This window comes from Chanodichthys erythropterus, chromosome 24 (genome assembly GCF_024489055.1).
Source record: "Chanodichthys erythropterus isolate Z2021 chromosome 24, ASM2448905v1, whole genome shotgun sequence".
Lineage (NCBI taxonomy): Eukaryota > Metazoa > Chordata > Actinopteri > Cypriniformes > Xenocyprididae > Chanodichthys > Chanodichthys erythropterus.
In genome coordinates, this window is record NC_090244.1 from 15837290 (window position 1) to 15864963 (window position 27674).

At 36.9% G+C, this 27674-nt stretch overlaps 2 protein-coding genes across 5 annotated transcripts; one reads left to right on the forward strand and one right to left on the reverse strand.

Moving 5' to 3' along the window:
* Positions 1–27004, reverse strand: prr5a (proline rich 5a (renal)). Of its 3 annotated transcripts, XM_067380377.1 has the most exons (12): positions 26867–26975; positions 24545–24599; positions 21676–21771; positions 8061–8241; positions 5915–6025; positions 5760–5840; positions 3791–3839; positions 3635–3692; positions 3412–3503; positions 3186–3326; positions 2802–2940; positions 1–1148 (listed from the first exon to the last, which is right to left on the reverse strand). In XM_067380377.1, exons 4-12 carry the CDS (start codon positions 8219–8221, stop codon positions 610–612), a joined length of 1371 nt encoding a protein of 456 aa, XP_067236478.1. In that variant the 5' UTR covers positions 8222–8241; positions 21676–21771; positions 24545–24599; positions 26867–26975; the 3' UTR covers positions 1–609. The 3 variants fall into 3 exon arrangements, with proteins under 3 accessions (XP_067236478.1, XP_067236480.1, XP_067236477.1); XM_067380379.1 differs by lacking the exon at positions 24545–24599 and having other exon boundaries at positions 26867–27004; XM_067380376.1 differs by lacking the exons at positions 21676–21771; positions 24545–24599; positions 26867–26975 and adding an exon at positions 11701–11891.
* On the forward strand, positions 20497–27674 carry rad52 (RAD52 homolog, DNA repair protein). Of its 2 annotated transcripts, XM_067380380.1 has the most exons (11): positions 20497–21018; positions 21147–21248; positions 21348–21441; positions 21556–21623; positions 21706–21824; positions 23353–23428; positions 23517–23794; positions 23876–24063; positions 24179–24256; positions 26874–27104; positions 27398–27674. In XM_067380380.1, the coding sequence occupies exons 1-11, from the start codon at positions 20959–20961 to the stop codon at positions 27460–27462; spliced, it is 1359 nt and encodes a 452-aa protein (XP_067236481.1). In that variant the 5' UTR covers positions 20497–20958; the 3' UTR covers positions 27463–27674. The 2 variants fall into 2 exon arrangements, with proteins under 2 accessions (XP_067236481.1, XP_067236482.1); XM_067380381.1 differs by lacking the exon at positions 24179–24256.

Here is a 27674-nt window from a genome sequence, read left to right on the forward strand (position 1 = left end):
AAATTGATTAATCGCAATTAATCACTTCTAAGATAAAAGTGTGTTTAAATATAATATATACACATTATGTATTTAAATATAGTATTATATACACATATATATTATGTAAACAAACTTATCTTAGAAGCGATCATCGCGATTAATCGATTTGATAGTACTAGATTGTCAAATCGATTAATAGTGACTGATCGCTTCTAAGATAAAAGTTTGTTTAAATATAATATATACACACATATTGTATTTAAATATTATATATACAATCATATATATATAAACAAACTTTTATCTTAGAAGCGATTAATCGTGATTAATCGATTTGACAGTACTAGATTCATTAAAATGGACACATTCCATGTCTATTGTCAATGAAAAACTATGTAGAAAAATTCAAAAATCCACCCACAGGTTTAGAACATTATTAAAACAATCGCTTTATACTGAGTCCTCTCCTATTTTTCCCACAAAACAGCCCTGGCTTTTGCGCAAAGCTGGAATGAAATTCCAGTTTTAAAAATACACAACGTACAGAGCTACTTCACAAGTTCACAGAAAATAGTAGTAGTTTATAATCAATCATCTGAAATGGATTCTTCACAGCAATTCATTCCATCAGCTAGTTTTCCTGCTTGTTCCAAATGAATCAGAGCGGCAGTGGGAAAAGTCAATGAAGATTCCGTCAGGATCCGATTCCAGCGAGTCCAGCCCCTGCAATACGATCGTCTCCGGACTAGAGGAGCAGCTTGGGGGTGACGAAAGGCCTTTGTCCACCTCGATTGAAGCCACCTGGGCATCTGGTGGGTGCAGACACCCTGCGGAGGTGTGGATGAAGACGGGCGGAGAAATTAGAGCGGGCTGTCCCGTGGCCCCTCGCACCACACCGGACAGGGTGAGATCATGATCCAGTGAGAGTCTTGGGGTCGAGCTGGTCTCTATTCCCACAGACAGGGCTGAATAACCCTGGTGCTCTATGCAGGAAGTGACATCGCATGCGGAGTGACGCCGGATGCCCACGCTGCCTACAGAGCTCACTTCAGAGTCGTACTCAGCCACGGGGGTCAGCATGGGGATGTTGTAGCTCTTGGAGCGCACTACTGGGTTAGTGGAGGGCAGGTCTGCAGACTTGGACCAGCAATACTGCAAACGCCTCTCTGGAACGATTTTTAAGAAATTAGTAATGATGTACTGCTTTTTTACTGGAGTAGTACAGTTCTGACTTACTTAAAATGTATCAGTGGCTGAATCACATACAGTATGATCAGAGCAGTAAATGTTTATGGGTGGAGAACATGACTGCAAGATTTTTAAAGGGACAGTTCATCTATTTATTAAATGCAAGATTTTTTTTTTTTAAAACACATTTTTTCTTTTTAAATTTTATATTATTATTTGTTTCATTATGCTTTTGATGGAATTTATGAGATTAATCACAATAATTTTACTGACACCATGCCTAGTTTTTAACAGTATTTATTCCCAAGTGTTTCGCTCTCCTCTTTTGTGACATATGTTTTTCTTTGAGACGTAATTTGTATTTGTGTATTTTTTTATGGAGTTTCTCCTCGCCACTGTTACCTATGATATTTATTGTGAAAAGCAATTCACAAATAATTGAATTAAAAATATTTCTTTTAAGGTTTATACAGCAAACATCTATCAGTGATCAGTGATCTATCAGTGTGTAAAAAAACAAATACAAAATAAATATATTCCAATTTTTTTTTTTTTTTTTTTTTTTTTTTTAATTTAACAAATTATTTCATTTTGGAAACATCTTTATGATATCAAGCTTAATATTTTTAGCTTAATCTCACACAGTATAAATGAGTTATAATAAATTAAATCATACACACAACATACACCACATACAACATTTTTTTGATATTTAAATCTAATGCTTTATCATAATTTATGATTAAATTATGATAAAACACATACTATATTACATACTAAAATACATACAATACAAAATACTGTGCTGAAATAATTTTTTTTTCTTCAAATTAAATTTTTTCATGAATGATTTCTGATATGCTAATATGATTTCTAATATCATGTGACACTGAAGACTGGAGTAATGATGCTGAAAATTCAGCTTTGCATCACAGGAATAAATTACATTTTAAAACATTTTCAAATAGAAAACAGTTGTTTTAAGTTGCAGAAACATTTGACAATATTACATTTCTTACTGTATTTTACAATTTGATTTATTTTTAGCCTTTGTTCAGTTTTGTTTTTCTTTCTTTAGTGCATTTAGTGTATAAATATGTTTGCCTGATAGTCTTTTTTTGTATATTTTATGATTATATATAATTTATATTATGTTACCATTGTAATTATTTGTTCATCCTAAACCGAATAAAAGCAAGAAAGAGAAAAAAAGAGAAAGAAACCAATATTAAACTATGGAAGCTTGTTTCTGCCACTGAATAACAAATAAAATCGGTAACTGAGTTTTTTTTAACCTTACAATTACATCTTGTTAACATCTTGCTATTCTGACTTTTTTCTCAGAATTGCATGATATAAAGTCACAATTGTGAGATATAAACTCGAAAAAATCTGAGAAAAGTTTTTGTTTTTTTTTAGCAGAAATGGACTTTATAAGTCTCAGTTGCGAGTTTATATCTCACAATTGTCACAATTGCAAGAAAAAAGTCTGAATTGCAATATATAAACTTGCAATTGCAAGAAAAAAGTCAGAAAGTTGCAATTATCTTTTAGATTTTTTTATTCTGTGGCGGAAACAAGCTTCCATATTAAATGTTGGGTCTGGAATGCTGGTTTCTGTACTCGCTCACCAATCACACAGGAGCAGTGAGAGGCGCCACACTCATGCGAACACAGTCCCTGCGTGCTGAGGTACGGCGACACCACCTTCTGAATGAGAGACTCCAGCTTCAGGTATTCTTCACTCACACCTTTGGATTCATGAACCCCCTGTAAGATATGTTTCACTTTGACTCTATTGCTTTTGAAAAATTATATTAACAGTCATTTTAGTTGAGACACATAAGGCTTATGATTAATGTCTCATTCTATATGACACAATTGCTTACACCACAAATGACCCGTCTTGAAGTCACCATGTTATCATTTCTGGGTGCAGCTCATGACGGTATGGCTGGACCTTTCACATGATCTAAGAGGATTTTGAAAAGGGAATGCTTGCAGCCCCTGCGTACCTGTAACACCAAAAGCATCTGGACGATGGAGGGAGGGACACGGGCTCGTGGTCTGGACAGAGCCTCTTCCAGCTTCACGTTAAGGGTGATGGTGTTTCGAAAGTGCAGCAGGGCCAGCTGACGCACTGATGGCTCCTTCCCCTGAACATGAACATGCACACAGATTCACAAACCACTGCCGTCTCTGATGTCTGACCAGTTATTTCGCAGTATGACTGGACTGTACCTGGACTGGGTGGAAGATGGCTTGAAGCATAGTGAGAACATCACAAAAGAAAAAGTCCCATGTCTCAGCCAAAGAGTCCAATAACTTCTGACCTATTTTCAGGCAGACAAGAAAGAGTTGGTATTGTTTGTGTACCAAGTGAAATGCTGTGTAATGTTGCAATTCTGTAAATGAAATTCAAACATTAAAAACAGACATTGTTTTTAATGTTTGGATGGTCTACCTTCATAAAACCTTATTTTGTCCCGTAAAATGACCATGCCTTTAGTTAAAAGTTGATTCTGATAAAGAGGAAAAACAAAGAAATATTTTATTTTTTAAATGTATATATTAGAACAAACACATCTCTGGAAAAACAGAATTTTAAAACGTTTCTCACCTGGAGGTATTCTGTAAAGAACGAGCCCAGCTCCGTTTTCAATAGCTGCCTGATAAAATAAAATATAGAATTTTAAACACATAAATGTTTCAGAAGAGAAATAATTCTAACATATGATGTATAGGAAAATAAGGCAATTGAACTTAAATGACTGTCAAGAATGTGTTCAAATATTTCACCCCAAAAAGTAATGAAAATAGCAACTGAATGTATTTGGGTCATTGACGAATAAAGTTTTTAAACCATAATGGAGATATAATTAATTTTGAAGTTTTATTAAGTGTTAACAATGAGATTATGTGGTTTTCATGATCAATTAACAACACTGCTTTTGTCATTTTTTACACAATGGAAAAAAATAGTCACCAAAAAAGTCATTCGGTTTAACCAAATTTTGGGTTTTATCAAATGACACTTTTGGTTACACTGAATTATGATGTTTTCCATGTTTTATAGCAGTTATACCGAATGACCTGATGTTTCGGGACATGCGTATGAGCAAGTGAAGATATGAATTTTTCAAATAGTTATAACAGAGTTAGTTACTTTGCTTCAATGTGGTCCTTTGCAGGTGTCTGAATGATGTCACATCCTGTCACATGATATTGATCACATGACAAAACGCTCCCTTTATATTGGTTACTCTGAATGACATCAATGAAATTCATTTTTCCAGACATTCTTTCTCATAACAAAACAACGACTTCTACATATAATTTTTTGCACTATGTTGATATATGATGATATAAAATCATGCCAGAATAAAAAAATATATACATTTTAAGAAATTTTAATCACAAATTAAATGACTGTATTGGCCTTTTGACACTTCAAAATCTTTAAAATACCTTTATATGTAGCAAAATATAATTAAAACCTTTTGGATTCAATAAAATACTTTGGGTGTCATTTCTTAAGGCCTTTGGACAAAAAAAAAAAAAAAGACCCGTCACGTCATTGACCCATTTATATTATATAAAATTTTAACACCAAAAAATATATACAGTATACACTAATGTTAAAAAGTCTGGAGGATTTTTTTTTTTAATAGTTTTTGAAAGAGGTCTCTTCGGCAGCATTTATTTAATTAAAAATATAGTAAAACAGTAATATTGTGAAGTATTTTTACAATTTAAAATAACTGTTTTGAATATTTCAGCATAAATTTTTAGCATAATTACTCCAGTTTTTAGTGTCACATGATCCTTCAGAAATCATTCTGATGCTGATCAAGAATATGTTCAAAACAGTTAATATTTTTTTTCAGTACTCTTTTATGATTAGAAAGTAGAGATATAGAGAAAATAATAAGAATCACAAACAGTAAATCAATGCAGATGCACTACAGTAATGAGAATGAGGGGGGAATGTGCTTATTTATGATATATAGAATAATATCACAAATTCAATGTAAAATTGCAATATAATTTCTTATTTTTTACTTTTGATTTTGGGGTGAAATATGATCTGGGTATGTTTTCCTGGTAACACTTTACAATAAAGCTCATTAGTTAAACAATGTATTAACTAACATGAACTAACCATGAGCAATACATTTGTTACTGTATTTACCAATCTTCGTTAACATTAGTTAATGAAAATACAGCTGTTCATAGTTTGTTCATGTTAGTTCAGAGTGCATTACCTAATGTTAACATGATTTTAATAATATATTAGTAAATGTTGAAAAAACCATGTTAACTAATGAACCTTTTTGTAAAGTGTTACCGTTTTCCTTAGTTGGGATGTTATTGCTTCACAATTTATCTTGTAATAGTTTCATAATAGCGGACTGAGGCTCTGCGTCCTCTCACAACTGTTCTGTGCTGATAATGTGAAGCCTCAGATCACAGCTGCCAGCGTGTAAAAGTCTACATTTTACACACTGTTAACAGTTACCATTATAGTGTAATACATAATTCACAAAAATTTATAAAAAATGAACAAAAGATCAGTTGTTTTGCCTCACCTCACGCCTTCATTGAGCGTATATAGTTCGTTGTCTGCCAGTCCTTTCTTTTGAAATACAGCAATGACTGCGTTGTGAATGCTGCAATAAATCGCAGAGATGTGAAATAACATCTCAGTTTATGACACTTATGGACACGAAAAACACTCACTAACCTGTTCCATGTGGCATTAGGGCCTGATCCTCTCTCCTCCAATGAAGCCTTTTCATTTTTCCCCAGCTGACTTAGATTTGGAGAACTCACTAACTTCAACCGGTACAGAGTCCTCATGGTTCAAACAGAGGGATAAAAACACAGTACAGTTAGTCCAGAACAGCAACAACAAGTGAGAGACGGGGAGGAGCTAGAAAGATGCAGCTACAGACATGGAAGGGGAGGAAACTACTGTTTGACTGTTGAGAAACCAATTTCCTTCCTCCTAACATTACATTCCCATCCTTTCCTCAGTCTCTCTCTCTGTCAAACACACACGCACACCCACCCACAAGGATAAACCAATCTTGTTTAATAGTTACGCAACACAAAAACTCCTTTCTTTCACATTCCCAGTGCAAGGGAGTGACAGCCTGCTCCTCCTGTGCAGTGTGAGGTTTTAAAATACCTCAAATCATGAGCTTTGTTGAATAGAGGTTCATGGTATTACTTTGCTAAGCACTGAAACTTATGATTTGTTCCTAGAGGATGATTAAAAAAAAACAGAATATATAATATATCTTACAGAAATATATATATATATATATATATATATATATATATATATATATATATATATATATATATATATATATATATATATATATATATATATATATATAATTATTATCTTATATTAATATTTTTCCTATATTTATATATGTATATTCAAAAATAAAAGTCGGATAAATTTTATATAACATAGTATAAGAATAAAAGTATAGCTGCAAGCAGCAATTAAAGGGCCAAGCACAAAGAAGGCACATTATCATCACATTACATCAACTGCAACAATGAGCAACTAAAGACATATAAAGATTATTTTGGACAAAATGGCTGAAAAACCAAATACAATAACTAGGAATATGATTTAATGGTCTATCACTTTTGACCAATGACACATACAAAATTTGGTGTCAATATGCCAAATATGTCAATATTTTTTTTTTTTTAAGAGGAAATCAAAATGGCAGACAGGAAGTTCGGCCTCAAGTGGTATCTCTGTTCTCGGCATGACCCAAGACATCTATAGACCCTTTTACTGTTTGTACACAACGTATGCGCGTGCATTTTGGCAACGAAACTATGGCGAGAATCAGCAGCGTGTCAAGCTACGCGAGCGGATTAAGCAACACAGACAGAGAAAGTTATTTTAAAAACAGTCATTTTTGGAGAATTTTTGGAGAATTTTATGTTTCCCCATTCAAAGAGATTGCATGATGCCCAGGATGCCAGAGAGGCATTTCAAAGATGGCCGCCGAGTGAAATGACTTATCTTAAAGGGACTTTGTTAATATTCAGACTGTCCTCTATCTGTGTGCCAAATTTCATAATTTTCCCACAAATGATTCAATGGGCTGCTATAGACTACAAGAGCAGAAAAAGAAAAAAAGAATAAGAAAATGGATACAATAGGTGTGGACGCACCTTTGGTGCTTGGCCCCTAATCATATAACTGGTATTATTAAATTTATTACAAAATTAAATAAAATTAACTTAATAAAATCAAAATGTTAAAATTATATTACATTATATTAAATTATATTTCAAAATTAATTATATTACACACACACATATATATATATATATACATATATATATATATATATATATATATATATATAAAACAAAGTAACAAAATAAACATATACGTTTATAATATATACATAAAGTAATAAAATAAACATTACATACATGTATATATATATATATTATTTTTTAACTATCTATTACTTTTCATAGCATGTACATGTATATGCTGTGGTGGTGACTGTACTCTATTGACTTTAGCCTGGAGAATTTTGATCCATTTCCCACTGGTCCTGACTGCACTCATTGAATTTACATTAATATCGGTCTGGTTCCTGGAATTGAGTAATCTATGTTATGTCATGTCTCCTGTGGCATCATACTGCTACTAAATAAATGTACACATAATGGGTCCCTCAGCAGGTAGTAAATTGAGGAATGTCACACAATGTGGATTTTTTTGAATATGGTATAAGTTACAAGGAAAAACACAGGACATCATAAACAAATAACAGGATATGAGTATGTATAGCAGGATGTGAGCGTGTTAATAGTTCCGTTCACAACATCAGTTGTACCTCCTGAATGGATGACTGCTCCCATCCATGTGAAGATGGTGTGGCAGAGCAAACAGGGCAGAGAAGCTGAACGTGGATGATCTAGGGGCGGGTCGATCAATGTGGGCTCCGCTCAAGTTCTCCAGCATTGTTATCGAAAGACTGCCAGATCCTCCTTTCATTCAGAACATCTCTGGTCCTTCTGATAACACAAAAGGATGAAGAAAGAGACAAAATGAGAGCGCGTTGTGGTGTTTGCTACTACTTGCATCTTAAAGGATTAGTTCACCCAAAAATGCCATTTACTCTCCCTCATGTTGTTCTTTTCTTCTGCAGAACACAAAATAATTAATCATTTCTATTGTGTACTGGTCGCTCTTTTCCAAGCAATTACAATGAACAGGAAATTTGCAAAAAAGGTTGCAAAAAATCAATTAAGAACAAAAGATACAAAAGATTCATACAACTTGTGAGCCATATTCCACCATATTCTTCTTAAATGCAATTGCTTTGTGTTAAAAACACTGAAATTTTAGTCGTTATTAACCAACATTCTTCCCCTTCAGTGAGCTGTTAACAACTGCAACTGAGTCAAACTCGAGAATCGGATCAGTCAGATTCATGAAAAAAAAATCTGTAGTTCAATCGGCATCGCTTTTTAAAGGATTAGTTCACTTTCACATGAAAATTACCCCAAGCTTTATTCACCTTCAAGCCATCCTAGGTGTATATGACTTTCTTCTTTCTGTTGAACACAATCTGAGATATTTTAATAAATATCCTGACGCATCCGAAGTTTATAATGGCAGTGAACAGGGGTCATGAGTATGAAGCTGAAGAAAGTGTCTCTATCCACATTCATCCATCATCATGTACTCCACACAGCTCCGGGGGTTAAGAAAGGCCTTCTGAAGCGAAACGTTTGTTAAATATGGATTTTTTTTTTTTACATAAGTTATGAAGTAAAATATCTAGCTTCTGCCAGAGCGCCTTTCGTATTCTACTTATGAAAAAAAAGTGTAAAACTCTCACAGTTCAAAACGCTTACGATATGTCTTACGCTTTCCCTATTCAACTTACGGAAAAAGCTTAAAAGGTGCTCAAGAACGTTCTTTCAAAAGATGTAATATAAGTCTAAGGTGTCTCTTGAACGTGTCTGTGAAGTTTCAGCTCAAAATACCCCATAGATTTTTTTTTATTAATTTTTTTAACTGCCTATTTTGGGGCACCATTAACAATGCACTGATTTATACTGGGCGTCGCCCCTTTAAGACGCGTGCTTCCTGCCACAGGAGCTGTCGACTATATTACAGCGCAATTACAAAGTTCAAACAGCTAATATAACCCTCAAATGGATCTTTACAAGATGTTCGTCATGCATACTGCATGCATGCTTCATGCATGCATGAGTGAATTTGAGGCTGTGCTCCGTGGCTAACGGCTAATGCTACGCTGTTGGAGAGATTTATAAAGAATGAAGTTGTGTTTATGAATTATACAGACTTCAAGTGTTTAAAAATGAAAATAGCGACGGCTCTTGTCTCTGTGAATACAGTAAGAAACGATGCTAACTTTAACCACATTTAACAGTACATTAGCAACATGCTAACTAAACATTTAGAAAGACAATTTACAAATATCATTAAAAATATCATGTAATCATGGATCATGTCAGTTATTATTGCTCCATCTGCCATTTTTCACTGTTGTTCTTGCTTGCTTACCTAGTCTGATGATTCAGCTGTGCACAGATCCAGACGTTAACTGGCTGCCCTTGTCTAATGCCTTTTATAATGTTGGGAACATCATGGGCTGGCATATGCAAATATTGGGGCGTACGTAACAGTCGGTGTTATGTTGAGATTCGCCTGTTCTTCGGAGGTCGTTTAAACAAATGAGATTTATATAAGAAGGAGGAAACAATGGAGTTTGAGACTCAATGTATGTCATTTCCATGTACTGAACTCTTGTTATTCAACTATGCCAAGGTAAATTAAATTTTTGAATCTAGGGCACCTTTAAAGCCCAAAGTATACTTTGGCCATCCGCGTTCGTGCACCGTCCGCGTGACATCATTTTCGTCATCCGGAGGGCTTGCGCAAAATCCGCACGGTCTCGAAATTTGGGCTGCACGCAAACAGTGCGCGTGCAACAGCGCAAGCAGGACAGAAGGGTCCACTAGGTGGCAATACACACAGAGCACAGCGCAATGGTGGATGCACTATTTTTTTTCTCAGTGCTGCCCTCCGATGTCTGGTAGAGTAGTAGGGCTGCACGATTAATCGCATGAGATTGTCACGCGCATTTCGTCAGTAAAGCCGGTTCCCTGATTACCGCTAAATCGCCATCACCTGCTTTCAAATGGAGCGCCATTTAATAGACAGAGCCGTAGTTCACTGACAAGCTACGCAATATCGTGTTCATTATCGAAAGTGATTCATCTGCGATATGAACGCAATATTGCGTGGTATGACGCAATTGACAGGCGACTCCTCACACGTACCGGAGCCTTGGTTTAAATTGATATTTTCTCACAACATTTGAGATATTGTAAGTACTTAAGTGAACAAAATATATAACACTGGCCTAGTGGTTTTTGGATATTTTACTGCAAAAATCTTACATATTGCACCTTTAATTTTGAAGCTCTAGCCTCCATTCAATGTAACTGCAAAGAAAAGAGCGACCTGCAAAAGAAATAAAGTCATAAAGACTGGAACGAGTTAAAGGTAAGTAAATAATGAAAGAATTTTTAATTTTCGGTGAACAACCCCTTTAAATTTCACAACTCCCTGATGCAAGCATTTGGTAAACAGTCTAGGTCATGTTATAACCCACTTATACAACTCAGATACAGTAAAAACTCATTTTTAACCATTAAAGATGCTTCAAGATTCACAAATGTCAGTTTAATTTTGTAACAGGAAGGACCGATGTGCTTGTTTACGCTATTCATTCTCCATGTGTTCCTCAGCAACACAATTCAATTCGCGCCCCCTTATGGACCATTTGGGAAGCTTCCCAAAAGAAATAGGCTACTACAACAAAAGACTTGTATTATTGCATCAGGCTGTCATCATTTGCTCACGCGGCCGTAAGAGCTTTTTAGGAGCTCTTAAAAAAAATACACACACACACACACATCTCCAACATCCTCGACCTAAATACGTGACTTTGCTTTATGTTCCACTTTCCCTGAAGCATCATGTCAGTTTCCCTTTGTTCACTGAACGTGCCAGGACACGAGCCACGATGTATTACAGGAGCAGGAGGAGTCCATTTCCCTTTCTAAAGTGTAGACAGGTAAAAGCGACGGTAAAACGACGACGTCTGGGTAAACCCGAGAAGGCTATTTGAGAGGAAGGGCATCACTTCCCATCCTGGACTAACAGATATCGCTGTTAAAACTCGATACGAATCAAACAACTCAACTGACCGTGTTTCAATGCATTAATTTCTATTGGTACATATTCCATCCGTAGCTATAAGTTATTCATGGCGGGGTTGACGCACTGGGTACTCAATGTACCTTATGGTGAACATGGCACTTTTGTTATTTACAAACAGCGCAACAATGCACCATTCATCCAGGGGAAAACGCAATATAACATAAAAACACTCCACGCAAACAGTCGTGCGTTGTAACAATGTTTCAACTCACCGTCATGTGTGTTCCGCGTGCAAAGTGAATAAGAGCATTCAGGGATATTTAAGTAACTTCAGTGAGGACGAAAGCAATAAATATGATGGACTACACTTCAGGAGAAACTAATCCATAAATGCGGATGTGGGCTTATGCGGGGTTAATGGATCATTCCTGTGGCATCCCCAATACTCGCCCCTCCTATTCGCTTCCCGAGTTGCAGACTGTCTGACCAGACGGCAGTCGAGACTGTGGGCGCGTTCACGCCCGAGCACGTGTGCGCGCGCCATTGTGCGAAGGGTCAAGATATGCTTGAAACAAAACGATAGAGGTGTTAGAATGTAAAGTATCTATTTTAGGGTTGATATGATATTAATATTAATATTAATAAAGGATTTACGAGCTCAATTTAAGAGCTCAGCAGGAAGCCATATATAATAAAATCCATATTCAATCCAATCAGTCACTGTGTGATGCTAACCAGACTGCAATCTTTACTCGGATGCCTAATTTAGATAATCCCTGCTGAGTTGAGGGATGACGGGATATAATTTAGCACACCAGCGGTTTATCTTAAAGAGGCCGAGCAGAATTTAAATGAAATGGATTTGAATTCAATTTTGCTTGTTATTCTGTTATAGACACATGATGACATTCATTTGTAGTCCAAATGGAAGGCTACTTCGTCATAGGTTGCCTCCTGTATTTTTTATTATTTTAATTTTAAACATTTAAAAGAACCGTAATGTTTTTAATGAATAGGTTAAGCGAATGATTCAGTGCATCGTTCATCCATAACACACACGAAAAAAAATATTTGACAATTTATTCGGACAGAAAGGGCCATTGAAGAGCGAACAAATCTTTTTGATGAACGAATTTAAAGTTGTGATGAAACAGAAGTAGCGACAGATCTTTTCTTCTGTATTGTGATGTACATATGCACTGTAAACCCGAATAAGTTGGGCTAACTCAAAAAATTTGAGGTAATCAGTTACATAATTTTTTTTTCAATTTCATAAAATAAGTTTGTAGTACTAATGCATGTTGATTCCTCCTAACTTGAAGTACTGAGTAGATACATTTTGATAGCAATTAACATAAAATATTTAGTTAAATAACTTTTTTATTTTGAATTCTTGCAAATCAGATTACTTATTTATTTCACTATAAGCCTTAAGAAAATGCCAACTTGCTAATTTGTTAACATGTTAACAACAGCATGGTATAGCACTTATTGAATGAGTACAGCCTCTTAAAACATGTAACTTATCTGCTCTCAAACCAAGCCGCATGCGCTACTTGTCACCATGATGGTAACTCTCCAAAAACCCACATTAACAGAAACTCTTCTAAATTAGCATAACAAAACATTAATTACTACTAAATCTCCCTTACCATTAATCATGCACAAAAAAAACATTATATAACACTTAATTTTAGCATTTACTCTGCATTTCGAGTGCCTTGGGCAAAGCATGCTGGGAAATAGAAATCCCAGTACAGTTTCAGTTAAACTTAATTTAGTCTAAATTAAAAGAAATGTGTTCATGCAACTCAAAACAATGAAAGAGTTCAGTTTACTTGAAATATGTCAGTGCTGTGAACTCAAAAGAATAAGAAAGTTAACTTCAATTTAAGTTTGTCCTACTCAAACCAATTAAGTATTTTGAGCATTCGGTTAACAGTTTGAGTGAAATGGATTATCAAAAAAGAAAAATGTTAGGCAGAGACTTGGTTCTATGCATCGGTTATTGATTGGATTTTGAGATGTAGGCATTATGCTATGTTCACGCCATGTTGTAGCTAATTACCGTAAATAAAGCGGCGTATGCTTTCAAAATGCTCTCGGGGTTTGTAGGGCTGAGACAATACATTGATTCTCGATTCTGGATCGATTCTGAGCTTAGTTTTAACAGCAGATGGCGCTCTAGGCTAGTTTTTAACTGCACACTCAAATGCTCATGAAGAAGAGTGCTGGAGAGTGATCGTGCATTCTGCTCAAGCCTGTGTGTTGCTGCGTCCCAATTCGCCTACTTATACTACGTCCTAAAAGTATGTACTGTTTTTGTAAAGAAAAAGTACATACTTTTGAGTGTGTAGTAGAAGAGTATGCAAGCTTTGGGACATACTACCTCGTCATAATTGCGTCATTAACGGACGTTCTGTCGCTTAGTTACGCAACCTGTAACTGTTTAAACTACACTGTCAATCATCTTGTCACAGTTAAAATCCTCCACATTTATTTAAATTTTATTTCCTACCGTTTCGGAGATAAATGTAGTCGCACGTTGATCTGCCAGTCATGGGTCTTTCATGCAATAACTCTCCTCGTCTTTGCATAATGATGCATTTAAAAATTAATGAACAAACGCATCGTTATAAAAGTTCACAATGCTGTTGCAAATGAAATATAATTTGGATAACATTTAATAAACATATTTTCGTCAGGTTAGATACTGATTATTAATCATTCAAGCCCCTTTATCTTTACCGCTCTGCTTAACCGGCGGACTCGCACATCCGCCATGTTTGTAGTTTTTTAACACTTTTTACTCGTATTTGTAGTTCTAATCGAATCCTCGTCCACAGCGCAATGTGTTATGGGCAATATTACCGGTTAGAAGTGTGCACGGATCTGCACTTCGAATTCTAACCGGAAAAAGTAGACCATCCGGGTATCTTTAGAATACTCATTTCAACATACTACGATTTGGGACATACTAATTCTTTTTTCGAATACTATTTAGGACGGATAGTATGCGAATTGGGACGCAGCATGTGATTTTTTTCCCAAACCAGTTCAGCGGAAATCCCGCCCTGGAGCCGATTCTAAAGATTTCATTGGCCGTGTCAATCACAGTAATAATTGCTTTACCAAACACTGATCCATAAACCTATCCATCACTGTAACCTCAGCCAATGAAATTGGTTGTAGGGTGGGATTTCCACTGAACTGGTTTGGGGGGGAAAAATCACGTGGCTTAAGCGTGACACATGGGTCCTGAAAAGTGAAGCCAAAGCATCTGGATCGCCCCCAGGTGGCTGGAAGCAGTATAGGTCATAAACCCCGCCCTCTCTATGAAATGTAATGGTATGTGAGACAACAATCAAATTACACTTCAAATATTTTTTTCCAAAGACAGTTTCTGTCATTTTAGGTGGTTTTTATCACACTAGTGTTAGTTAAAGTCTTCGTTCTTTAAATAAGTTTGGTTTTAGTTAGTTATTTGATGCTATAAAAATGGGGGTGAGATGTCATGATTGACAGCTTCTCTGAGCGAAGTGACTTTTTTTTCTGGATCTGGATCCAACTGACTTTTTTCCTGGATCTTCGCGAGGAGAAGTGAGGGCGGGACCTTGATATCGCGGCTCCGCATTCACTACTGCGCAGACTCGAGACTCAAGATGTCAGCGCCATTATTTGGACACTGTTGGCTTCACTTACTACAATGGAAGAGAGTGAAGGTGCGTCGTCCATCTTTTTTGCAGTCTGTGGTTCGGCTGAGTCATGTATGTGATTAAATTTACTTGCACTTCGCCTCAGAATGCTTTTTTGCCGCGAGATTAATGTAAACACAAACCAATGTGAACACCCTTGTAATTCGCTTCAAACCTTTTCGAACTTTATGAAGGATTATTTTAGGTTTAAGTGGTGGAAAAGGAACTGCAAACAAGAAGAGTACAGGTGTTTCTAAAGCATGTAGTGCCATCTGATGTTAAAAACTAAGCTCAGAATCGATTCGAATCGCGATACGTCGGAAAATATCAAAATCACTCCAGATTTGTATCGTGAATCGAGAATCAATGTATTGTCCCAGCCCTATTAATTTGATGTCATACCAGTCAGTCTGCACAGTGCCGCTTCAAATCGAACACATCTTAAATCTACTGTGGTCAGGTGGTACAGCGGCCAAGTTATACAAATCGTAGCTCTCAGAAAATTACGAGTTTACACAATGTAAATACAAGTTCTACAAACACATGAAGGCTTTTTACACTTCAGAATAGTTACGGTAATTACAAGGCGTGAATGCACATTTTTGCACTTTTGTTCATCTTCGGAACACAAATTGAGATATTTTTGATGAAAACCGAGGGTATCTGATCTGCACATAGGCAGCAACGACATTGCACCTTTTAAGGCATCTTCGCTAATATTAGTCTTTCTGTTTATCCCGAGGTTTACCAACGGATCCGGGCCATATCCAGGTGAGACCGAGGACCTACACCTTGACACGACCACAACGCAACCCTGAAGTGTCAGGGTTGACCTGATACAGATCCTCAACAAACCGTCCATACCGGTGTGATGAATAGATCCTCAACTGGATGGAACTGAAATAAATACTTTGAATGTTGCGATCCTATCGGACTTATGATAGCAACCTGAATCGTAACAAAGCACTGTTCGCCAGAGGAGAACTGGCCCCCCGACTAAGCCTGGTTTCTCCCAAGGTTTTTTTCTCCTCCTTAACACCTATTTGCCACCAGTTTGCTACCTGATGTCACCTGATGGAGTTTGGGTTCCTTGCCGCTGTCGCCTTTGGCTTGCTTGGTTGGGGACACTTGACATTTGACTTGAATTTTGATATTCAACAGTGCTTTTGATCTGCCCGCATTGACACCATTTTCTTTAAGAGCTGCTGTGCAGCCAAAATTATGTACCAGTTATCACTGTAAAGCTGCTTTGACACAATCTGCATTTTAAAAAGCGCTATATAAATAAAGGTGACTTGACTTGACTAAGGTTCAGAAAGGTACAAAAGACTTCGTTAAAACCGTCAACGTGACTACAGTGGTTCAACCTTAATATTATGAAGCGATGAGAATACTTTTTTTGCTCTGCAACGAAAATAGAGTGCCCCAGGGATGGCGCGTTTTTGTAGGCCAACCCGGAAGTTAGTGGCGCACGGGTTCCCTCGACTGAAAGCCTATTCATTTTTCCCATAGACTTTTGGAAAATCGCAGAAAATAAGCTCTGTGTTTAACAAAGGGTTATGACACTTACACGTTTTGTCTATCAAGATAATCTTTACAAGTTAACACAACATTTATAGATTTTGAAGCCTAAATAAAGTCGTCAGATATAAAAGGCTAACAGTAGGCTATAAACGGACTACAGCACACCATAGTCGCGGATCAACGTTGTCACCACCACAGATTTCTCAAACTGTATTTAAAAAACAACGTTATTTAAAAACATGCTCGCTGATTATGATCTGTGCTGTGTATGAATACTTATCCACTTTTCCATGAGAAATGATGTCCAAATGTCCCGTTTTTAATGATGACGTCTAAAGTCCCCGCCAAAGGAAGTAGTCCCTTTTAGCAATTTGTTAGCAACCGCCGATTTCAAGACACAGTAATAGTTTAAAAAAATCACAAGTGGGTTATAACTGGTGTGTTTTATGTCATAGATCAAAACGTGAAAGTATTTAGAGGCTTTGTTAACCACAGACCTTATTTCAGGCGATTTAAGGCAAGGCGAGGCAATTTTATTTGTATAGCACATTTCATACACAATGGTAATTCAAAGTGCTTTACATAAAATAGAATAATAAAAATAGAACATAAGGAATAGAAATAACAGTAAAAACAGAGAATTTTGCTATCTGGATGGAAGAGCTAGGAAGTCTCAGGGAGTTTGTTGTTGTTGTTGTTGTTGTTGTTGTCGTCCATCAGAGTTGGATCTAAACTACTCCACACCAAAGGGGTATTTTTATAATTCTTTAATTATAATTATTCAGCCAGTTTTATTAATTTATCAACCGGAATATTCCCATCAACACTTTATTTTCCGTCAGAGCGGATCTGCACGGATCTTCCTCGCACCGGAGGGATTACCAAAATATTTGCCAGGTAGCTGTGCGTTTAAACAGTACCCTTCCAGACAAATCTTCCTGGACTAACTCTTAGAGCTGCATCCAAGGATAACATGGGATGAGTTCAATCAATCCTACCACCACAGGAAATTATTAAAAAACAACTTACCTGTGATGAAGGATGACCACTTAATTTGATTTTTAATTTGCTTTTGACCCATCCTTCACTTAATTTGATTTTTAATTTGCCACACCACACCAAAGGGGTCTTTTTATAATTCTTTAATTATAATTATTCAGCCAATTTTATTAATTTATCAACCGGAATATTCCCATCAACACTTTATTTTCCGTCAGAGCGGATCTAAACGGATATCCGTCAGAGCGGATCTGCACGGATCTTCCTCGCGGAGGGATTACCAAAATATTTGCCAGGTAGCTGTGCGTTTAAACAGTACCCTTCCAGACAAATCTTCCTGGACTAACTCTTTAGAGCTGCATCCAAGGATAACATGGGATGAGTTCAATCAATCCTCCCACCACAGGAAATTATTAAAAAACAACTTACCTGTGATGAAGGATGACCTCTCAGTCCCCCAGTCCCGTGTTTCTTGGGAATAGTGATCAGTTAAGAAACAGGCCTAATCAATTTCTTCCTAATTCTCCCAGCTCTTTCAAACAGACAGCAATAATGCATTAAAAGTCAGAATAACAAGATGATACATAAAAGATATAAAATACATTAAAAATGAAATAAAAACAGGAAAAGGAATTAAAAGAATAAAAAGATAATACGTATACAATAAAGTGCAAACAGTTCGGACATAGCACAGTGCTCAATCAGCAAATGCATAGGTAAAAAGATGTGTTTTGAGTCTGGATTTGAATGTGGCTACTGTTGGAGCACACCTGATCTCTTCTGGAAGCTGGTTCCAGCTGTGGCTGGCATAACAGCTAAAAGCAGACTCTCCTTGCTTTGAGTGAACCCTGGGTATTTCTAAATGACTTGATCCTGATGATCTGAGTGATCTGTTAGGTTTATATTCTATGAGCATATCTGCAATGTATTGAGGTCCTAGGCCATTGAGTGATTTATAAACAAGTAACAGTACTTTAAAATCAATTCTAAATGCAACTGGAAGCCAGTGCAAGGACCTGAGGACTGGTGTGATGTGTTCATGTTTTCGGGTTCTGCTCAGAATCCTAGCAGCAGCGTTCTGTACGAGCTGCAGCTGTCTTATGGTCTTTTTGGGAAGACCAGTGAGGAGCCCATTACAATAATCCACCCGGCTGGTGATGAAAGCATGAACAAGTTTCTCTAAGTCTTTACTGGAGACAAAGCATCTAATTCTTGCAATATTTTTGAGATGATAATACGCTGATTTAGTTATTGTCTTTACATGGCTACTGAAACTCCGGTCTGACTCCAAGATCACACCAAGATTCCTGACTTGATTTTTAGTTGTTTGACCCTTAGAGTGAAGGTACATATTCACTTTGAAAACTTCATCTTTGTTTCCAAACGCAATGACTTCAGTTTTGTCTTTGTTTAACTGAAGGAAGTTTATACACATCCAATTTTTAATTTCATCAATGCACTGGCACAGGGAGTCAATGGGGCTGTAGTCGTTAGGCGATAGGGCTAGGTAAATCTGGGTGTCATCTGCATAGCTGTGATAGCTGTGATATGCAATTTGGTTCTTTCTCATTATTTGGCTCAGTGGCAAAAACCCATTCAAAAAACCCATAGATTTTACGGCGTTGGAACCGGAAGTCCTAAAATGCTAACTCGCTTCCGGGTTTTGCCTACAAAAATGCGTCATCCCTGAGGTTCTATACACTGTAAAAAATGACCGTGATTTTAACATTAAAAGACTGTAAAAAAAAATGCTGCGGTGAAAAACCGTCAATTGGGTTACAGAAAGTTTCCATACTATATACGGTGAATAACTGTAATAGATCTAATGGTACATTTAATGTAATTTTACGGTAAAATACCGTTAAATTCACAGTTTTTGGAAGTGAAAATAACAATTCATTGTAAAATTTACAGTGAAAACCGTAAATTGACATTCTCACAATTCCCTGCGTGACACTTCACATTTGATATATTTTCATTGAAATAACTCTTTTTCTTCTTAATTTTTCTCATTTGTTTCTAATCAGTTATGTACATTAGGGTTTTATGTTACATCTAATGTTGTTAAATTAATGTTTATTGCATTTTTTTTAAATGTCATGCATGTTACCATGATGGTATTTAGTGTGTGTGTGAATGACACTTTATGCACCTTCTATATATTAGTATTGTCCTCCTCAGCTTGTGGAAAAGCTGCTTGTGATGACCTTTGATTCATCATGTGACTCTCATCACCAATGTGTTTGGTGACTGTCGGTGTATTATAAAGGTACAAATCAAATATTAGTACTTCATTAGGTTGGTAAATTAACATTATATCAGTTAATGAAATACGTTATTTTACCGTAAATTTATTTTATTATTAATTAATTTTTTTTTTTTACAGTGTAGCGTAGCAGTAGCAGTATGGCAGGGGACAGACGAATTTGTTGAATAAAGTTGTTATTTCTGTTTTGTTTTTGCGCACAAAAAGTATTCTCGTCGCTTCATAAGAATTAAGGTTGAACCACTGCAGTCACGTTGACGGTTTTAACGAAGTCTTTAGTACCTTTCTGGACATCAAAAGGTGCAATGTAGTTGCGGCCTATGTGTGGATTTCATCAAAAATATCTTAATTTGTGTTCTGAAGATAAATGGTCTTACGGGTGTGGGACGACATGAGGGTAATTAATGACAGAATTTTCATTTTTGGGTGAACTAACCCTTTAAAAATACAGGAAGATGAATGAGAACTTGCAGGGGGCAGGATTTAAGCAGACTTCATAATTGGAGAAGTCCTGCATACATCACCAGAGAAATGAAACATTACTAGATGCATTTGAAACACAGGCATTTAAAAAAAACATTCATTTTTTGTTTATGTTAATATTTATTTTCATTTTGTGATGGTGAACGCGGAGAACACAATAATATTGTATCTGTGACAAACAGCCGGATGTTTAAAACATTCATTCACTGAATTTCTCCCCGTCGTTCTTTGTGACGTGTCACGCACGAGTGAGTGGACGTAAACGTCATGGCGCGGGTATTTTCAAACGCACAAACAAGACCAGAGAATTCTACTGTTCGGCTTTTATATTAGAACGTTGCCATTATAACATTGACTGAACGCTTACCAATTTAATTTGTCGGCTCGTCGACAGAAAGTTGGGTAGATAGATAGTTGCGCACTATGGGCGTACACTAGCGCGTAATGTTGGGTTTTACTTCCTGTTATTACAATATAGCGACCTCCACTCACATTATACATATCCAGCATCGTTTAAAAGAGAATATTGACGGCTTTTGATACTTGGCGATCAGAAAACACTCATGGATCACTGCAGTAGGAGGCAAGAGGAGAGGAAACCAGCCAGCACGTGTTTTGGTCAGGTATGTGTTTTAACGCTTTGTAATGGTCATTTTGACATTTTGTGATTAGCTACAGAAACACACCATTCATAACGTATTATAACAATACATGCAGAGTTTAGAATGTATTATGTTTCTATTTGTTGTAGTATGCATACACTGCAGAGGAGTATCAGGCAGTCCAGAATGCTCTACGGCAGAAACTAGGACCTGAATATATAAGCAGCAGACAGGCTGGAGGAGGACAAAAGGTGAGAAATAATAGGCTTCTTGTACACATATCAATATTTAGCCTTGCACATTTAATATATAGTTGATTAACTTGCTGTTTATTTGCCTTGTTTTTGCAGGTGTGCTATATCGAAGGTCACAAAGTTATAAGTCTGGCCAATGAAATGTTTGGGTATAATGGATGGTCACACTCAATATCTCAGCAAAATGTTGGTAAGGACACCATCACAATTTCAATGACGTGGTCTCAAACATTCCTATTTATGCCGCGTTCAAATCAGGTTGAAACTTGTTTTTTAAAGGGGTTGTGGGAATCTTGTGTTACAGACTTTGTGGACCTTATCAATGGGAAATTTTATGTTGGAGTCAGTGCCTTTGTGAAGGTCCAATTAAAGGTAAGCGCTCTGACGGGATAGACACACAGCATTGTGAGGAGCATATATGTACCATTCTGTTTCTTCAATGTCTTTTCTATAGGATGGCTCGTTCCATGAGGATGTAGGATATGGGGTTAGTGAAGGCCTCAAATCCAAAGCTCTGTCCCTGGAAAAAGCAAGAAAAGAAGCCGTCACAGATGGACTGAAACGAGCACTCAAGTAATTATTCCTACCTCTACATACACATGATTCTGATTAGTCATATGTAGCATTCTGTGGTCATTATTTTAATTAGATTTTGTGTGAAAAAACTAATTTTATTCAGCAAGGATGCATTTAAGACGTTTATAATGTTACAAAAGATTTCGGTTTCAAATAAATGCTATTTCTATTCACCAGAGAATCCTGAAAAAAATGTCATGGTTTCTACAAAAACAATATTAAGGAGTTTTCAACATTGCTGATAAATGGAAATGTTTCTTGAGCAAATCAGCAGATTAGAATTATTTCTGAAGGATCATGTGACACTGAAGACTGGAGTAATGATGCTGAAAATTCAGCTTTGCATCACCGGAATAAATTAAATTTGAAAATATATACAAATAGGAAACTCTCATTTTGAAATTTGATCAATTTTGCAATATTACTATTTTTACTGTATTTTTGATAAATTAAATGCTGGCTTTGTGAGCATAAGAAACATTCATGTGTATCTTCCACATTACTCCGCACTTTCTTCTTATCAAAATCATAATTTCATGTCCACAAATTAGTTTTTGATAAGAATCCAGATAAAAAAATACTCCGTTTATTATCTCAAAATAAATCCCTTTAAAGGGTTAGTTCACCCAAAAATTTAAATTCTGTCATTTATTACTCACCCTCATGTCGTTCCACACCCGTAAGACCTCCGTTCATCTTCGGAACACAAATTAAGATATTTTTGATGAAATCCAATGGATCAGTGAGGCCTAAATTTCCTCTCACGATCCATAAAAGTACTAAAAAACATATTTAAATCAGTTCATGTGAGTACAGTGGTTCAATATTAATATTATAAAGCGACGAGAATATTTTTGGTGCGCCAAAAAACAAAACAAAATAACGACTTATTTAGTGATGGCCGATTTGAAAACACTGCTTCAGGAAGCATCGGGGCATAAATGAATCAGCGTGTCGAATCAGCGGTTCGGAGCGCCAAAGTCACGTAATATCAGCAGTTTGGCGGTTTGACATGCAATCCGAATCATGATTCGACACGCTGATTCATTTATGCTTCCTGAAGCAGTGTTTTGAAATCGGCCATCACTAAATAAGTCGTTATTTTGTTTTTTTTGGCGCTCCAAAAATATTCTTGTCACTTTATAATATTAATATTGAACCACTGTACTCACATGAACTGATTTAAATGTTTTTAGTACCTTTATGGATCTTGACAGAGGAAGTGTCATTGCTCCCTATGGAGGCCTCACGGAGCCATCGGATTTCATCAAAAATATCTTAATTTGTGTTCTGAAGATGAACGAAGGTCTTACGGGTGTGGAACGACATGAGGGTGAGTAATAAATGACAGAATTTTCATTTTTGGGTGAACTAACCCTTAAAGGTGATAAAACCCCTCCGCTTCACATCAGGCTCCCGCTCACCCTGTCAAGATTTATTTTGTGCAAATGACTGGCGGATTACATTACACCTTGTATAATTTTAATTGAATTAATCATTTTAAGTTTTTTTTTCTTACAATAAGATGTTTTGGAAACGCTCTTGGAAATTGTATTCTGAATAAGGAGTATCTCATAGCCATCAATAAAATACCAAAGCAGGTAAGAAGTAATCATAAACATTTGGGCCAAATTTGTGACTTATTTTAATGCATTTTCTTAATTTATAGTGTGTTTCCTGTTATCGCAGCCACCTCCTCCTTTAGACCCGGACAAAACCAAACGCAGCGATGGCGAGCCGTCCGTGGAAAAGGCCAGGTTCGACAGCCTGGTCCGCGCCAACAGCAGGGATTTTATCAAACCGGCGGAACCAGCCAACATCCCCTTTGAGCGAACAGGAAGTCGCCCTGTACAAGGAGGGCATGAGAGCGGCACAGGATCCAGGACTTCATTGACAAACATGGCAGCACATTCTGGCAACACGTCAGCTCACCAGGATTCTGAAAACAGGCCCAGCAACACCTCAAGGTGAATTTATCTGGTGCTAACTTTGACTACAACACTAGCCAGCTGCACTTGTGATAAATCTGCTTCTCTCCATGTTGTTAGGTCAGCAGCTGACATGGCTGACCTGTCCTCGTCTGATCCTCCACTGGACTCCAAGCAGCAGAGGAAGCTGAGACAGCAGCAGCTGCAGCAAAAGTTCAGACAGGAAATGGAGGCAAAGAAGTTGCTACAGGAGCAGAAAACCGAGCTGTCAAACGCTTGCACTGAGCTGGCGCTGCAGTCTAAGCAAGGTGTGATGGAAAATTTAAGGGTTCATGTTTTAGCCATGAGTATAAAACATTCAAGCCTTTGCCTGCAGGAGTGTCAGGTGTGTAGCGTTGTCCATCGGTGGGTTTATCGTTTTAGGACAGGCTGCATGTCCTGTTAACCACAGTACACCAAACGGACACCTGGTGACAACTAAACAGGAGGAGTATCTGGCTGGTAAGGAATATTTTTAAGAAACACAAGTTCATGGTCAGTGTTGGGGAAAGTTACTAGTAAGTAATACATTACAATATTGCGTTACTCCCTAAAAAAGTAACTAATCGTGTTAGTTACTTTTTATGTAAAGTAATGCGTCACATTACTTTTGCGTTAGTTTTTCCTCATCTGAGTTGGGCTGTTTGCTTTCATAACAACAAAAAAGTTCTATTTTTGCAAATGTAAAGGCCTTTTCACACCAAAAGTGAAATGAAAAAGCCTCGGGCTGGAGGAAATGCAAGTTCACACCTGTACAGTAGAGGGCGCAGCTCAAACAAACGAGCCTTTCAGTTGTGCTGCCGTTCTGCAATACAGAAGAATACGACACAGGAGAAGTAGTAAATAAGTAAATGTATGCTCACATTTAGTCTACACAGTGTACACAACGCCTCGGCACTCCTGATTTCTCTCAACACAGGGACAGAAGAGCTTTACTGCATTACTTTACTAGTTTCTTGAAAAAGTAATCTGATTACATAACTCATAATACATAACTTGTAACGCGTTACCCCCCCCCAACACTGGTCGTGGTACATGTGCATTAGTAACATGATATAAATGATCACATCAGCACTTCCACTTACTGGCAGTGTTAAAGGGATAGTTCACCCAAAAATGAAAATTTGATGTTTATCTGCTTACCCCCAGGGCATCCAAGATGTAGAGGACTTTTTTTCTTCAGTCGAACGCAAATTATGATTTTTAACTGCAACCGCTGCCGTCTGTCAGTCAAATAATAGCAGTGATTGGGAACTTGAACAATAAGAGTGGAAAAAACTTCCATAGACAAATCCAAATTAAACCCTGCGGCTCGTGACGGCACATTGATGTCCTAAGACACGAAACGATCCTTTTGTGCGAGAAACCGAACAGTATTTATATCATTTTTTACCTCTAATACACCACTATGTCCAACTTCGTTCAGCTTCCGGCTAGTGAGGTCGGATCGCGCTCTGACAACGGAAGTGATGTCTCGCGCTCATTGAAGTATATGGGCGAGACATCACTTCCGTCTTCAGAACGCGTTTTTTGACCTCACTAACAGGAAGCTGAATGAAGTTGGACATAGTGGTGTATTAGAGGTAAAAATAATATAAATAATGTTCGGTTTCTCGCACAAACCGATCGTTTCGTCTCTTAGGACATTAATGTGCCGTTACGAGCCGCAGGTTTTAATTTTGATTTGTCTAAGCAAGTTTTATTTACTGTTATAGTTGAAGTTCCCATCTACTGCTATTATTTGACTGACAGACGGCAGCGGTTGCAGTTAAAAATCATAATTTGCGTTCGACTGAAGAAAAAAAGTCACCTACATCTTGGATGCCCTGGGGGTAAGCAGATAAACATAAAATTTTCATTTTTGGGTGAACTATCCCTTTAAAGCAAGAGTTTTCAAACTGGGATCCAGGGGGCTGCTATTGGTAGTTATTCTCAATCTTTTTGACTTGAAGGCCCCCACTGTCCAACACAATTTTCAAACCAACCGCATTTATGGTAAGATATTTCCACCAGTATTTCTGCTATAATTATGCCTAGCGTTTTTTTTTTTTTTTTTTTTTTTTTTTGGGGAATCAAACCAAAACGATTGAACCAAAAAGATTCATGGTATGTTTTTAATTTTTAAAAATATTTTATTATAAATATTGGTACTATTAATAATAAAATATTTTTAATAATCAAGGCATCCTGCACCCTTGAAGTTTGCTGAGGCCCCCTAGTGGAGAGCCATTTTGCTAGGGGGGTCATGGAAAATAAAGTTTTTCTTTGAAAGGCATTTGTATGGCTGCCAGTGGTAACAACTTAACATATTAAATGTATTTAACAATGATTTTCCAACATTTACAGATTAGATTGACATTATTGTGGTTTCATTGATCAGAAAATTGATTCTTACAATTTTTAACAGTAGGAAATAAATACTTATTTGATTTGGCTTTAGTGCAGTGACAACATAAAAGACAATTATTTAATTTGCAAACAACATTTGTATATTAAATTATTTGGCTGACTTTATATTTTAGGAAGGGCGTGGCCAGTATTTCCATTAATTTCTCTCTGTCTCTTTTAAAGAGTTTTAAAATGACACGAGTAAATGACAGAATTTTCATTTTTCCTTAATAGGTCTCACTAAACTAATGAAAAACTTTGTTAGTTCACCCAAAAATGAAATTTCGGTCATTAATTATTCACCCTCATGTCATTCTAAATCCGTAGAACCTAGAAGCCATCACTGCGTTCTCTACGTCAACTGTCTTTTTGTTTTCACGCACAAAAAGAATTATCGTCACTTCATAATGTTAAGGGTTCACTGTAGTCACGTGGACTATTTTAACCTTTCTGGGCCTTGAAAAGTGCAATGACATTGCTGCCTATGGGTGGTTCAGAAAGCTCCATCAAAAATACCTTAATTTGTGTTCTGAAGATGAACGAAGGTCTTACAGGTTTGGAATGACTTGACTGTGTACTTAATGGCAATTTTCATTATGGGTTAAACTAACCCTTTAAGGACTTTGTGACTGAGGTTTTAATACAAGAACAAGGTTGTTAGACTGTGCGATAAAAATGTCTCACTTCTCAGATGACCCGGAATTATGGGACTTCACGCTGGATGGTATCGATATGCTCGATCCCGCAGCACCTCCTCGTCCCACCACACCGAGCCAGCACAAGATGACGACACGCAGCAAGACCCCACAGAGAGCCCAGTACCTGAGACCACCAGCTCAACCTCAAGGGCATGTTGTTCCTCAAGGCCAGGGAGGATATGACCAATTCAGATCCTCTGAGATGAGAACTACAGCAGGAGCAGGTACAATCTGAGTCGTGTTCACTTAATAAATACATGCTCATTGATGACAACTTTGTAATAAGGCAAGTATATGCATGCCCAGTTCTGGTTTTGCCTCTTCACTCATGCAAACATCACATGTCCCCATTAATATAAATAGCCAGGGACTTGACACTCTCAGAGCTAGCAGCCTGTGGCCCACAATTCCAGAACCAGCTGGTGCTTGTTGACTTTGCCTGTTCATTAAGAGAAAATTACTTCAGCTTCTTTAAATTATGGACCATGTGGTAATGATGTTGTAATTGTTAATGAAGGTGGACAACAGAGCCCATATAGACACGGCCAGATGATGAAGAAACGAAGATTGGAGACACAATGAATTTATTTTTTTTGTTTTTAAACTAAACTAATTTGTGAATAAGAACTGATAAATGTTAGCCACATGGTCTGTTTTTGACTGATAAACCTAATTTGTAATATTTTATGATTTTTTTTTTTAAGAATAAAAATCTGGAAAGGATTGAAACATGATTCCCAGTTTATTGTACAACATTTGTCCATTTTTACTGGTAGCTGATGGCAGGAGAACTA

What these genes read in the sequence shown, in the direction of transcription:
- prr5a (XM_067380379.1), bottom strand. Translation starts at nt 8,221, where the DNA reads ATGAAAGGAGGATCTGGCAGTCTTTCGATAACAATGCTGGAGAACTTG. An exon ending in AGCAGTCATCCATTCAGGAG is followed by an intron (nt 6,026 to 8,060) that starts GTACAACTGATG and finishes TTGAACCATGAG; the next exon opens with GACTCTGTACCGGTTGAAGT. An exon ending in TCTTTACAGAATACCTCCAG is followed by an intron (nt 3,693 to 3,790) that starts GTGAGAAACGTT and finishes CCTCTTTATCAG; the next exon opens with AATCAACTTTTAACTAAAGG.
- rad52 (XM_067380380.1), top strand. Translation starts at nt 20,959, where the DNA reads ATGGATCACTGCAGTAGGAGGCAAGAGGAGAGGAAACCAGCCAGCACG. An exon ending in AGGCTGGAGGAGGACAAAAG is followed by an intron (nt 21,249 to 21,347) that starts GTGAGAAATAAT and finishes TTGTTTTTGCAG; the next exon opens with GTGTGCTATATCGAAGGTCA. An exon ending in AATATCTCAGCAAAATGTTG is followed by an intron (nt 21,442 to 21,555) that starts GTAAGGACACCA and finishes CTTGTGTTACAG; the next exon opens with ACTTTGTGGACCTTATCAAT.